Raw genomic sequence first — 16,002 nt, 5'->3', positions numbered from 1 at the left:
TCTACGCTCCTGTAGGAGCGGAAGTTTAAAAAATGTACAAAGTGACTTATAGTTATTTAATGAGTACACTATTCCTACTCTGCCACACAAGTATTTTACAAATTTACACTGAACCCTTTCAAGTCGATTGACAAGGTAATGTTGGTGTGGAGACCAAACCTGGCTGGCGTACTCAAGTTGGCTCCTTACAAGCGTTATGTATAAAGTCTTAAGGGTGTTAACACTGTGAAACTTGCTAGAAGTACGTTTAATAAACCAAATAATTTAAAAGCTTTGAGCGTGATCGCATTTATGTGAGGGGAGAAATTGAGATTGTGAGTGATATACACACCGAGATCTTTAACCGATGTCACTCTCTCTACAATCTCATCATTAAGTGTGTAGTTATAAGAAATAGGTACTTTTTTGTTGGTAAAAGAAATATCATGCATTTTTTACAATTAAGTTTCAATTTCCATACCGCACACCACCTCTCTATATGTTTAAGATCTTGTTGTAATGACCTACAATCCTCAGTATCAAAAACTTGCTTGTATAATTTTGAATGATATAGGTATAGCCACACAGAGTAAGTACTGTGGCTCAGTTATTTCAGAATTTAGGGACGAAACAAAACGGTATATTCTGAACGACATCTTGATTACAAATTGAAGCATGATTGTATACATATTGATTTTGCGAGGGAATACACTTCGATTTCTGATGAAGTGGTTGATCGAGAAGGAGCCCACTCTTTGATGACATAACACTATGGATTGAAAGAGAGAATAAGGATTTATTCGATGTCGCAATGGGAAGAGTTGATTGTGCTGAAATATGCGAACTGTTTGGTCTGTATATTCTTAGTACACTCGCCATGAAATATGACTGCTGATGTGCAACGTCCTCGCAAGGTTGAGTATTTGTATTTTTCAGTTATAACGGTAACCTTCATCAAACCAATTGGATAACGGCTTCAGAGACGCTGCACATCAGCCTAAGTATGCTAAAGATCAAATCGGCTTATACAGTGATAACCGCGCGCACCAACCTTCCACTTGCAAGCTGAAACTATAGCGTTCCGTCTGGCAATTTTTGAATATAGTTATTGACACAGGGGGCGCTTTTGAAAATTCAATCTCAGCATTCTTTGCGTATGCCCCCCCTCACAACAGTTTTCTCCCTTTTTCTATTTTTATGCGTGATATTAACGATATTTTATATCAGCGACAAGGTGGATAATACCACTTATGGCTAATAAAAGAGATATATTTTATAAATGGCGAGTTATAAAGTAATAATTTGCACGTTTCGTATTTTTTTATTTCGAGTACTCAAATAAACATGGCGGCGCTCATAAAAGTAGGGTACACTTCCGGTTACTCGCATAGTATATTATGAATCTACGAATGCGTAGTCAGTAAGCCGCCGGCACGACTATTACCATGCCCTGTCTGTCGCAATTTGATTGGGCGAGCTGAACCACGTGACTGACCACAAATAACCAGTAATGGTTTGTTTACATGCCCCTGAATATGAATAATAAGATTAACAACTCAAAGTATCGTAACTTAACAGCTGAACCGTAAATCATAATCACAAAATAAAAGAAACATTTGTGGGCCAAGTTGAGAAACCTTTTTTCTGGAAACATTCCCGGATTTGCCCAATTTTTACAGGGCGCGTTACAGTATGTCGCGCATTGCTCATGTTCTTGGGCCAAGTTGTCGTTCGCTTTAGAAATTTTCGCAAATTTTGACAGTTTTCTTGGACTCCTTGAAAATATAAAGGAAATAACAGACTCCGCTCTGACCATTAACCGTTACCTATTGGCTTTCCTCGAGCCCTTGCCCATAAATATAGAAATAACGGACGACTAGCTGACTATTAACGTTTATTTATGGGCAAGGGCGAGAGGAAAGAAAAAAATATAACAGGCGAGGCTTGCCGAGCCTGTTAATTTGGCTCTCCTCTCGCCCGCGCCCATTAATAAACGTTAATGGTCAGCGCGGAGTCTGTTATTTCCATTATATTATCAACGAACCGGAGAAAACCGTCAAAATTTGCGAAAATTTTCGGAGCGAACGACAACTGGGCCCCAGAACTGAGCAATACGCGACAAAATGTCACGTGCGCTGTAAATCCGGAAATATTTTCAGAAAAAAGTATCTCAACTTGGCCCACAAGTGCTCCATTTTATATTGTGATTGGATTATGATTTACGTTTGAGCTGCAAAGTTACGATACTTTGAGTTGTCAATCTAATTCATATTCACGGGCATATAAACAGACCATTACTGTGTATTTGTGGTCAGTCACGTGGTTCAGCTCGACCAATCAAAATGCGACAGGCAGGGCATGGTAATATAATATAGAAATAACGGACGACTAGCTGACTATTAACGTTTATTTATGGGCAAGGGCGAGAGGAAAGAAAAAAATATAACAGGCGAGGCTTGCCGAGCCTGTTAATTTGGCTCTCCTCTCGCCCGCGCCCATTAATAAACGTTAATGGTCAGCGCGGAGTCTGTTATTTTCATTATATTATCAACGAACCCCGAAAAACCGTCAAAAACGAAAATTTCCCCTGCGAACGACAACAATGCCCAAGAACCTGTCAGTGAGTAGTGAGCGCGCAGCAAAAATTTTGCAGACCCGGAGATTTGTTTGAAAAATAGCGTCTAAACTTGGCCCTTAAATGCTCTATTTATTTTTTTGCTTGATTATAATTTTTGTACAAATCACAATTTTCGTTTGGCTCTAAAGTAACTTTGTTTACGATATTATTCATATTCAAGGGCATGAAAACAAACCACTGTGTATTTGCGGGCAGTCACGTGGTTCAGTTTGACCAATTAAAACGCAATGGACAGGGCATCGTAATATAATAAACGTTAATGGTCAGCGCGTCGCCCTTTATTTCTATATTAAATTTTGATTAGGTTCAAACTCACAACGTAAGGCATTAAATCATTTAGCGAAGGCACCACAGACAAAACCGCTCGGTCTGATCAAAAAGGTATTCATAAAAAGTGACCATTGCCTTCTGCAATCTCCGATTGATACATGATGATGACGGTTGACAAATGTTGGGGGTATTTGCCCATCCTCATCAAAATTTAGGACTTCTTGACAATAATTGTCAGCTAGCTCTTGGGGGTGTTAATGTTACTTTTTCCTATATAAACATTATACTCAGACTATACAAATGATGATTTTGTATGGTATGACATGTGACTTTTATTTTACGATGTAGTTTGACATGCATATCATTCTTGTATCTACATAAACATGTTCAAAATTACTTATAATGAATGTTCTAAATTTAGTAAATTTCTGAATATGGTGAATTACGTTGGAATATCATCTTGGATATAAAATTTCATGGTTCAACGTCTTTAACTGGTATGTCAAACTACAAGATACTAGGAGTCTAGACGATCGACGGGGTCGATGACAGTCTTCGAGATTGTCTAAGCTGACATAACTAGCAATTTTTCTTGATTACACAAAGAAAACTGAAGATAAACTAAGATTAAACCATGGAATATCCCGTCCATGATGGTTCTCATTTACGTTTTACTAATAAATAATTGACAGTATTTTTTAATTTCCTTCTGGTCTTTGTCTTCACGTGGCTGGACAACGTGAGAGACCCTTCGAGATTTCTGCAATTACAATATATCACGTATCATAGGTCTGAGAACTTTGTGTTGTCAGTCTTACTTAATTGCAAGATTCATAAGATAAAAATTCAAAACTATTTGAAGTTGATCTCAGCGAAATAAAAGTTTTAGTACTGAAAAAAATAATAACTAATTTATGAAAACATTGTGTTGTCACTAATACTACCAATAATATAAAGAACAGTAAAAGCTTTGATTCTTCTCAAAACTAACAAACGTGTAGAAAACGAGCGTCGAACAGGAAAAGCCTGTAAAATTCATTAACAAGAAACATTCTGGATTATAAAGTGAAGAATGAGAAAAACTAACACACACAGCACGTTATATGTAAAGTATAATTTTGTTCTGTTTTGGTAGGGAGCAGAAGACTTTCGCAACATTGGAATAGTTTGAGATCTATCCTCATTCCCTACATTTTGAAATTTAACAAAATAAGATGTTGAAGAAAAAAATTGGCTTACATCATTCAACATTTCCTTCGAAAATAATGGTCATAGACACATCACAATGCCTAATGTAAATATCCATTATGTCTTGTCAACATGCCATTTAAAGTACAATTTAACATCAAACAGTTTTAACTCCACTATTCAACATTACATTTTGGTAAAGCGGTCTTCTCAAATATGCAATTTACTTTAAATGTTCAACACTCAGAATATGAAACAAAATGACTTCAAAACCTTGAGAACATATGGAACCAACACATTGAAACATCGTGACTGTTGATTTGTCTCGATGTAACAAAAACGAAACTGTTGAAAATTTACATTTATTAGAAGAACTATCGATGTGTTTAATTCATAATTAATACGTGTTGTTCAACGTTTTCTCATATTGTTGACTTCTTTCTTCACGACTAAATTCGATCAAATATATTCTGTCTGTACATGTGTTTCTGAGCTCATTCAAATATAGATGAAAGTTTGTAATCGTAACAACTGCTTACATGACTATTTTATACTGAAACATCTGTTATTAATACATTCTTGTGCCAGTTTCTGATGATACAACTCTCTGAGATTCCCATGAAACAAGTTGTTTCCTAAAAGTAAACTTTCTTGACTAAAGTGGACGTAACTAAAGGTATTTGCATGTCCACTGAGTGCGAATACTCATGTGCAACTTTCTTCTTGACCATCATTAGCATATCTTCCAGGTCCCTGCTCACTGCATGCTGTTGGAACACCTCACACAGTGCTTTGATAAACCATGAACCATATTTATGGTCTTGAAACCTATGTAGACCTACAGTTGAGACGGAATTAGACAACAAACAAATGAAATACGTTTCTCGTAAAACTGTACATTACATTAATTAAAGTATACATCTTGATCCCTATCAAACAACTATTTATTGAACATAACACACTTAAATGAGAGACAATGTTCAATAGCTGCACGAGTAAAGAAACATACCAGAGGCAAAATTTATATTCTAAACCAGGAAATGTGAATATCAAGTCAATGTCGACTGCAAGAAGGTTAATGAAACAACAGTGGTAAATAGAATGATAGCAAAGTGACGAAGTGCACATTCATTTCTAAAGTTTATCCATTTTCCCTTAAAAACATGCTCTATCTCTGTATTAAAATGTGATTGATAATTAATGTAAATGTACTTTGGGTTGCAGGTACGATGTGCATGCGTGTACAAAAATTTGATATTTTGATTTCATCGATAATGTTGGTTCACTTTACATATGGTACTGTATGAAAAACCATGAACAAATTTTACCAATATAGAACTAGTCATATCTTTGCATTTATAGACGTTTGATAATTAATATAAATGTACATGTTTAGCATACGGTGATCACAAGTGTACCAGGGTACAGGATATTTAATTTTGGAATTTCACGGAAAATGTTGATTCACTAGAAATAGTAGTCTATGACGAAACAATGGACATTTTTTTCCAATTTAAAACTAGCAATATCTGTGCATTTATAGACGTTGTGTGATTGTTATATCAATGAACGTGAATAGAATAGGGTGGTTACAAGTGCATATCTGTACAAGAAATTTGCTTTTGTAATTTTGCCGAAAATGCTAGTTCTGAAATGCACGGGCTTGCCCATATTTAGGCAAAATGTGCCTGGGCGTGATACGGCAAATCATTGCACAAATGCGAGGGCGTCTTTTCCCATAGCGTCACACAGGAATGTGACTCAAGGTATATGATAACTTATCATAGTCTTATATAAATGTACTTGATGAGAATAGTATGGTTACAATTGAACAACTATGCTAGAAATTTGATTTTGGATTTCACCAATAATGTTGATTGACTACACATGGGAATCTATGTCAAAAATGAATATTTGTTTCTAATTACCATGAATGATCAAACTGGTTTGGTTGGGTTTTTGAAGAACTCATATTTCTGGCCACTAAATTGTTGCCATGGAAACAGGCTGCATGAGCATAAAGACCAGGTTTGATCATGGCAACCTATCAAACCCCCTTTTCGACAGTTTTGTTCCATTCAATGTTTTTGACTGTGTTGTTGCATTCTAAGCCACTTTCAATGAAATTTGCCGAAAATGGATATTTTAAACACTAAAACGGTTGCCTTAAACACTGGGCATCAAAACGGACATCACTTTTGTTCGTTTCTACTAAAATACGCCTATGCCGAAATTTTCATTGAAATGGGACCTATTTCTGGTTCTACTCCCAAGGAATGCTTAGAATAACAAAACTTTGTTTGGCAAATGAAATCCATTGCTTTATAATACAACGATCTTGTAGAGAAACAGACCATGTTTGATTAGGATGAACATCACTGGGAAATACACAAAAACTTACACAGATATTTTGGTGCGTTGTCAGTCATACTCCTCATATGTTAACACTCCGATAAAATAAACAACCTTTGTCTATTGGACAGAACGTTTAAGTGAGAAAATAACTCAAGAGAAGGATATTCGTTTGGTAAATCAGAATACGTAAGGCACTATTTTGTAGTATGAAAACTTTGTTGAGAATTGTTTCAGTTTTCTCCCTACGCAGCACAACAATAGTCAAAGGACTCTGTATTAAAGCTTTCGATGAAATGATGTGATGGCTCGTCAAACTAATTCTCCTACACAGGGCCTTACAAAGGATATCTATGTGTTCATTCAATAATAAACATTCATCAACAGTTACCCCAAGATTTTTCTATTGTATCCATAAGAAATTTCAAGGTATTGAAGACTTCCATCCTGGTATTTTACCATGGATCGTAGAAATGAGAGACATAATCTGTACAGACCGATTTGAAAAGACTTTGTACGGACATGTAGTGCTTCCGTTTTTAACGGCCAGTGCACCACTGGTTTTAAAAAAATCCCTAAGACCAGTGGTTTTGCAGCTCTAGCGTTAATGTATTTGTTGTGTAATTTACATGGACGACCTTTTGATTTCGGGCAGATTTTTTCCCGGCTTTTCAGGTCAATGTTAATGTTGAAGTTACGTTTCTGCTTAGTCGAGGTTTTGTTGTGAATCAGGAAAAGTCAAAGTCGCTACCAAAATAAAAAAATCAGTTTTAAGGATGGTCATAACCTCTCTGGGAATAACGATGAGTTTACCTAAAGACAAGGTCATCACTTCAACAAGCTACAAGTGGATTGTCAAAATATTTTCCACCAAGGTGCAGTCACTGTGAGGTGTTTATCTAAACATCTTGGGAAATTACTGCCACCTCGAAAGCAGTAATCGTGCTCTTCAGAAGGACTAACTGGCAGTTTTGTCTCAGAGAAATCATACAACACTCCATCGAGCCTCTTATTGGGAGCAAAAGAGGAGTTGAAATGGCTAAAGCACTGTCTGGGAATATTGAAAGGTGGATCTCTTCTCCAATAGGAACCAGAATTTTACAACCAGACGCATCCTAATTAGGTTGGAGAGCCCTATGCGTTCACAATGCATCCCAAGGCCAGTGATTAGTGATGGAAGAGGAACTGCAGATAAACCAATTGGTGATGCTTGTGATCTACTGAAAGCTTTAGTACGTCATCTGAGGGAATGTATATTTGGACGTCAAATACGACAACGAGTTAGTGGTGACATACATCAATATTTAGGGGGCACACTCCCGGACCTTGCACAAAGTAGCAGCCAGCATGTGGCTGTCATATCCTGAAAACAACACTTTTCCAATAGCAAGCTTCCTGAAAGGATAAATCATTAGGCTAATTACTTGTCAAGGACGTTCAACGACACTATGGAGTGGCATGTCAAGCCAGAAGTCCTTCATGTAGCTCTCAGACAGTTGGAGTGGTATAGTTTGCTGAAGTAGATCTCTCTCCATCACACTTCCTTCCACCAAACCAGATGTACAGTTCCATCACTTCATCTAATGGAAACCACATCCCAATGCATGCATGGCAGACAAATGCTTTTTTCCATTATATGGAGCAACCTGGTGAGTTACGTATTCCTTTATTCTGCCTTCTTCACAGAATGTTACAAATGTTTGAGCAGGAGAAAGTTCGAGTGGCGTCAGGGGCCTCAGTTTGGACAATTAAGCATTGGTTTGCAGGGTTGCTTACTCTCTTGTTAAAGGACCAATCGCTCCTTCCTCAAATGCAGGATCTAGTGATAGATCCAGTGACAGGAGGTTGTCATCCTCTAGCAAACCAGATGTTGCTAGCCACTGGCCGCTATCCAGACTCTCAGAGTTAGAGGCATATCAGAAAGGGTGTCAGAAAGGGAACTGCTAGACAATCTAAATGAGCATTGCGTCGCTATCCCAGTGCTATTAGAGCTTTTGGTAGATCAGTTCGATCTAAGACTTTAATACCGAACCATCAATGTTTATATTTACGCTGAGTGACGTCAATTGGAAAAGATGATAAGTTTTTGTTTGTGATGTATGTATCTGGGAACCGGTTTCTCCTGCCACAATTGCAAGATGGTTGAAGATGTTTTAACTCCGGGCATGTATAAATGACAGCTATCTAGAAGATCAGCAGTTACTTCAGCTTTACTTTTTGAGGTGCTTATTACAACAGATTATCAACTTGGCACACTGGTCATCTGCTGGAACCTTTGCTAAGCATTATCAATTTGCGGTGACATGAATACCGTGGCATAAGTTAGTTTGATTTTTGTCGATAGGAAGCTTTAAGTCAGCTAAAGAAATGATCGACGTGACTGAAGAATGGGGAAAATAATTGGACATTATACAGCATCTACCCTTGCAGGATAATTGAAATTATTCTTCTTATCCGAAAGGAACGAACACAATAGAAGTTTCTTCAACCTTACCAATCTTGTTGTTCCCTCATAGGTTTACTTAGAGCAATCGGAGGTCATTGGTTATGATTTGAATGGACTGCGTCTACTCTAAGGTCAAGGGGGACAGCTACTACAATTCTGTTCATTTCTTACCGATGAGAAGAATAATTACAATTACCCTGCAATGGTGGGTTTGGTAAAAGTTCCGATTTTGAAGCTCTTAGAGTTAGTAAAAATTTTACTGTCAAATGTTAGGTTATTAGTTTCTCTTGTACCAAACTTTATTCGATTGGAAAACAGTTTAGGCTTTCACTCAACAAAGTTTGAGCAAAACTTTGTCTTTCACTTTTAAGGCGCGTACTACCTTAATTAAACACACATTAGCGATATATCTGAATATTGTTGCAATTTTCCTCTGTTTCCACACCCAAGAACGCGCGCACATGGTCACACCGTCAATACGTCAGTCAGTCAGGAAGTGAATGACAGATACATCATTTATCGACACTGGTACCGGCAGGCAGGAAGACAAGACTGACTCACCTGGTATTGTTGATAGGCAAACTAGAAAGTCTGCCTCTGCTGGCATATGCATAAATGCATTAGCCGACCCTGCTGCAGGACTATCAACTTCAAGATTGCTTTGTACCCCGGGATCGAATTTTGTCCCCTCACAAGCCTGTAATTACAACGCGGATTTTGTAGTAAGTTTGAAATACTGTGACATGGTGGGAATGAATATGATTTATCTACTAAAAGCAATTAAAAATAGTGACAATGTCACTGTTCTAAACAAGCCAAAAATTGTATGAAACATGGACATACATACAGAGAGACTGACATACACAGACTGGCACAGAGTGATGACATTGGCCCTTAAGTGTGCCTTGGCCCACAGAGAATGATAAAGATATAACACACAGCTGAATGTAATGATAAAATAGTTAAATATAGGCCTACAGGCACTCAGGGGGAATATGTTACAGCAATGTGATTAGTTTCTTTTCCTTTTCTACTTCTGTGATAATTTTTAAGACAGTCAATCTGCAAAGCAGTTTATGTATTGACAAATATGTTATCTTTTACAAGCGCACAGCAAACCGTTCTTGATTTTTCATTTACACTTATATTTGGCATAGACTGAAATACATAACATGCAACCAATGGTTACATTTTGCCAATACACCAGATACATGGAGAGATTTCAACATACAATCATTAACTCAGAAACCCTGCAGGGAAAAGTAAACATTGTTTTCTTCCAGAACAACAGGTGCATCCACATTTGGAACAACTTACAAACTTAACCAATTACACAAGGATGATGACACAAGAAGTAAAGTTGAAGAAATTTAACTGTGTTGAACTTGGCTATTCCTTTCAAATCCTTACCTAAGTTGACATCTTAAACTAATATACACTGCATGGTTAATTGCGCACAAAAATACATCAGGGGTGGACCATTTGATAGGGGGGTGTCTGGGAGATTGATGAGGTACATTATGTTTTTATCCGATCCATTGTACATTCTTTTTTCCCACTCTACGACCTTTTCTTTTTCTCAAACCTTCTCTGGCTGATGTTTTATTGACATTTGTTTGGAATTTTTTCAAAATCTGCCAGGAAACCCCCAGGATATCAAATGGTCCACCCCTTTGTATTGACCATCTTTGCATGAGATATACAATACCCGATGGCAGGAAGATGGCCAACTATTTACAACCTTGATACTCTTAAACATTGAAAACAATTTGGAGTATATTTGTTGGAAACCAAACCTGCTAAATTCACCTCAGTTATGTTTTCTAATGTTTTTTACTACCGCATTTCAACACCAAATACAGTTTACCATATCAAATGCTTACTAAATCACCAAATTATATGCTCTTCGTTCCAGTAGGTAAATCTTCAAAATACAAAATGAAAGATATCCCTGTAAATTAACAGTTTCGCAAAGTTGCCCCCCAAAAATTCAAAATTTCAGATTTCAACCTAATTTCAATACATCATATCAACATAAACCCTAGGAACATGTTTACTAAATATCAAAGCAATCAAACACAAGTAATTTTGAGAAACAAATTATTTTACCAAAAATGAGAAAAATTGCCCAAAATACAAAATTGCAGATTTCATCCTAATTTCAATTTACATAAACCCTAAATATCAAACCTAATAAATCAGTAGTTGTACGAGAAAAATTGCCCTAAAATAAAAAAAATGTCAGTTTCAACCTAACTTCAATACATTATATGTAGATAAATCTTAAATACCTGTATACCAAATATCAAAGCTATCAGATCAGTAGTTTTTGGAAAAAAAAAATTTCGCCAAAAATTGGGAAAATTGCCAACAAATTACATATAATATACAATTTTTGCAAACTTGACTGAGGTCATCCTAAGAAACATAAATATTAACTTTCAGAGCGATCAGACTAGCGATTTCAGAGAACAAGATTTTTTGACTAAAATGCGGAAAAAATACTCTTAAAATACAAACATACATACACACATACATACATACATACATACATACATACATACATACATACATACATACATACATACATACATACACAGACGCCATTTTGTCACCGTATAAGAATACCTCCCATTTGCATATATACATATGCATATATGGGAGTTAAAAACCAATGGCTATCGCTTTAGTCCCAAAACCTTCGATACCTTAGAACTTGGAATAAGTGCATTACATCGTTCGACAAGAATTATTCTCGATGTGTCAATATTTATGACGATATCAACGCCACGCATAGAAAAGACCATAGCTAAACCTTAATAGTTGTAAGACTACTTTCCGTAGGAATGATGGCATGAGGCTGCGTTCACAAATAACGATTGGGAGGGGGGGGGGTTAGCTGAAGGAATCGCAATTGAAATCTTACCTTTTTCAGATCCCCCCTTAATACCTTAAAAATTTCAAATCCCCTCTATATTATCAAAAAAATTCAAGTACCCCCAGCTATCACAAACCCACATATTTATAAGGGATGTGGCGCAGAAAAAAATCATTTGTTGCGTAGTTCTGCTATCAGATGTTCAACACGACATGTATATAGCAGTTTGTAGAGTCATATCCCTATGGCAAGTTCTTAAATTGATTCATTTGAAACGCATCAGTGAACTTGTTGGATTTATCAGGCTAAGCAGACTTGAATTAATCCAACTCTAGCCAGATCAATGGCACCTGTTTACGAACACACAAAACGACCATCATGAGAGAGTATGCAAATTTGAATTCCTGGCTAATCGTCAAATTGTAAAAACTGAGCACAGTGCCCAAATTTTGCTTCTGAAGTACAAGACATATCTGACTTTGATGCTACTCAAATGTGACAATATTGGAAGTTTAAAATATTCAATCAAATGAACGTTTTAATCTCTTAATTTTTGGTGACACCCGAGCAAAGTTTGTTAAAAAGTAATAAATCATTCCATTCAAGTCAAACACTTTTTCACTTAAACTAGTCTTTAATTTTCAAAGTTTTACTTTTGTATTATTATACGATGAGAATGTGAAAATTTAGAAAATCAAGCATGGTGGCCCGATCTTTTTTCTTTAATACGTGACTACTCTGATTTGCGAGAATTCAAAAATCACTAAATTGACCCAAACTCTTCAACTACCACGTACAACACAGTCAGAGCTCTCCCTGTCAACACTCGGGTATGCATTGACAGTGACACTGCTGTAGCAGGGCAGTACCTGATTGTGACAATGCTCGTAGTCAGTAGCTGTATATTAACTTTGATAATTTTAACAATATTTTTCTTTAGTTTATACAACTGCATTCTTGTCCCATTCCCTACAGCATGTCGAACTGTCCAGTATTCAGCTTGCAAACGAAGCCGGTGTATGTGTACCTTGCATTTTTATCATTGGCAACTGACTGACTGTCAGTCTGGACTCTAAATAAATTACCACCTAAGATATACAGGCTTTGTCAACCAACTGAATATTGTGTGTTTCATCATGCTGTAGGAAGAGAGCAAGAAACTGTAGTTGATATTGCTTCTCCACTCCCAGGAACAATGGGTACCTGGTAGGACAGTAGTTGTAATGTGTGCGTTAAGCTCTGCTGCGCTGATTGGCTGCACCGTCATATGTGAGCTGTTGTTTGCTCCCCAGGGAGTTGAGTGGTATCAAATTAGGTCCAGTGACCAGGGGTTATAATAATTGTAAAGCGCCTTGAGCATAAGCACTTGTGGATATGTGCGCTATATAAGAGCCTAGTCGTTAAATACATGGAAAGGTTTTAAATGCATCTTATTTTCTGATGTTTTGTCACATGGTAGTCTGCTTAGAAAATTCAGACAAACTAAAATGATCAAAAATCTTCATGTAAATGTACTTAACCTTTGTATCTTGAAAGTGTCATCATATTATTGGCAGATGCTAGATTTATTTCAAATCTTTTGAGGAGCACGAAACCAATATAGTATAATACGGCCTTTGTAATTATTTCAATAGTAAAATTTAATTTTAAAATTTATGCACAGAGAAAAGAATGTTAACATGAATACCTTACATTATCTGAGAATAATGCATACCAGTTGCATATTGCAGTTAAATGAGTCCATTTCGCAGCTATCAGATGCGCTAAATATTTGTAGAGGATATTTGCAATAGCCACTCATCTGCTGTGGCTTTCGCATATTTGTGTTTTGTCGAGCAGTGAGCAGTTTATCGTTATAGAATGATTAAAAGGACTGATGAAAATAAAGTAACAATAGTATATTTAGTTTAGTCAGCTGTCCGTTAGTAGAGCACCTCTTTCCGTTTATTGATTCAAATTTCGGCGAAGGTGACCCTAACTTAAATAGATTTGCGAGTTTTTCCGAAACTAAAACCAGCGCAATGATTTGAAACTGTATATCTCAAACAGCATCAAAATAGTCCTTTATCATTGTGTGTATCATCGAACAGTCATAATGTACTATATGAGCATTGTCTTTCCTTCGACACGTGTTAACGTGTGGGATACATGTTGCAAAATACTGGGCTCCAAACAAAGCATTGGTTAAATAGGGTTAACATATGCAGACCTTACCTGTATAAAGAACAGTTTTGGCTTTCCAATGAGTGATCTACACTTATCTCTACTGAAGTACCCAGTCAAATTACAGATTTGTACACTTTCACCATCAATTCCATTGATCATTCTATTATCTCCATGACTCAAAATGGCTACAATAATGCAATCAGCGTCGCGGTGATCTTCCTGTGATACTGAAAATGTAATGATAGGTATTGCATTTTACAACGACGAGTCTTTCAAATTGAATTGTTGTCTAACTGACAACCGGCATTTTTTGCGATGCTTCTTTATTTTTAGTAATACATGTGTTTTATTTTGTTGATTGTAAATTCTTACTTAGGAAAATCAAAATCTGCCGTAATTGTTTTTTTTCGTATTCTCAGCATTTGAGTGTTTTGTTGATTGGTGGGGAGACTGGTAGAATAACGATTTTATGTAAATCTTTCTGACAAAGTTGTTTACAAATCATTAATGAAGTGAAAAAAATGACTCATTTAGATTTATATCTAATCTCTTGACAATCTTGATTTATATTATTCCAACAAAACTCTTGATATCATCACGTTAATGTACACAAACCAAAACAGCTGATATTAATCATGGATTTTGTTACTGATTATCTGTTCAGATTCATCCAAAATATAGTAAATTAGGAATTGTTACAATATTCAGTAAATTTCTCAACAAATGAGGCTAGCAATTCTGCCATGACTTAGGCAGTTGCTGGGGACAAGCCCTTACAACCAATATGGTGGCAACAGTTATACTCTACTTTTAAATTGCAAATAGAGGTTTTCTCAAAAGGTATTACTTGAATATTCTTCTTCCCGTTGGAAGTTTTCTAGCTTCTCAAGTTTCTATGTTCGTCTTCAATTTACCTACAAGAAGTCATCGTTGATGACACAGTCCTCAGTTGTTCATTGGTAATTTGGTTACAGGTCCTCAGAGAGCGAGGATAGAGTCCTGTTCATTAATTGGGTCTGTGATTAAAATACTACTATACAGAATAGGCTTAATGGCTGAGAATGAGCTCAATATGGTGGAGATAACGCAAAACCAATGTGGGTTGAGACCCTAATTACAAGAGGTCATTATATGATTCAATTATGAATTAATTGTCAGGATGTTGCCGAACATTCTACATTCTTTAAGCACTCACAGATTATTACCTGTACCGCATTTCATGCAATTTGATGCAGTGCTTCTGGACATTAACCCAAAAATAAATATTCATTATGTATGCCAATTAGCAATTAATTTAAACGACACTGCTTAGTGTCAATGAATTGTATTACAGCACTGTAAGATCAACATCTGTACCATGTTTCATCACATTTGATGTAGTGTTTTTGGACATATCACTCTAATCAGGAGAGTTCATTATTTATGCAAATTAAAAAAATTATTAACATGAGATAGATAAGGTCTTAAATCACTGTTAAAGCAATATAAGCTATAAATCTGTATCATGTTTCAAGAAAGTTGATGAACTATTTCTTGACAAATCAGCCTAATTAGAAAAATGAATTCATTAAATATGCAAATCAGCAAGTAATTGACATGATACCGCTACACATCTTTGCAAGCCATTACACTACTTGAAAAACAAGATGCCATTACACTATTTAAAAACAAGATCTATACCATATGAATTTGGTCTGTGATTACAAATATTGCAATACAGATGAAGCTTAATGGACGAGAATGAGCTCCATGCTGGTGATAATGTGAAACCAATCTTGGCTGCCACCCTAATCACCGAAAGTCATGAAATGATTCAAGTAGTAATTAATCGACAGGATGTTGACAAACATTTTGCATTCTATTATAACACTGACAGATTATCACCTGTACCACATTTCATACAATGTTATGCAGTGCTTCTGGAGATTCACCTTGAAAAAAAATACTCATTATGTATGCAAACTAGCAATTATAGTGAATTTCAAAATAGCTTGGAATTACAACCTGTTAGGGTGATTAGGAAACGCGTTTCTGGCGATAGAATATGACGCCAGCTGCATGCATTGCACACGTTCTCCTTTAATA

The 16,002-nt window shown here is 36.2% G+C and overlaps 2 protein-coding genes across 2 annotated transcripts in view; both read right to left on the bottom strand.

Annotated features, from left to right (window-relative positions):
- LOC139114700 (uncharacterized) overlaps positions 1–16,002 on the bottom strand; it is a 426,568-nt gene that overhangs the window by 133,417 nt on the left and 277,149 nt on the right. The gene's annotated exons all lie outside the window — the stretch shown is intronic.
- LOC139114654 (caspase-3-like) overlaps positions 3,199–16,002 on the bottom strand; it is a 29,675-nt gene continuing 16,871 nt past the window's right edge. The window contains exons 7-9 of the mRNA XM_070676502.1: positions 13,966–14,144; positions 9,435–9,570; positions 3,199–4,913 (exon numbers count right to left, since the gene is read on the bottom strand). Coding sequence (XP_070532603.1) covers positions 4,711–4,913; positions 9,435–9,570; positions 13,966–14,144 — 518 coding nt within the window. The 3' untranslated portion in view covers positions 3,199–4,710. The remainder of the gene's footprint in view (positions 4,914–9,434; positions 9,571–13,965; positions 14,145–16,002) is intronic.

This window comes from Ptychodera flava, chromosome 2 (assembly GCF_041260155.1).
Source record: "Ptychodera flava strain L36383 chromosome 2, AS_Pfla_20210202, whole genome shotgun sequence".
In the NCBI taxonomy this organism is placed as follows: domain Eukaryota; kingdom Metazoa; phylum Hemichordata; class Enteropneusta; family Ptychoderidae; genus Ptychodera; species Ptychodera flava.
Note: the sequence above shows the minus strand (reverse complement) of the source record. Positions and strands in the feature narration are given on the sequence as shown.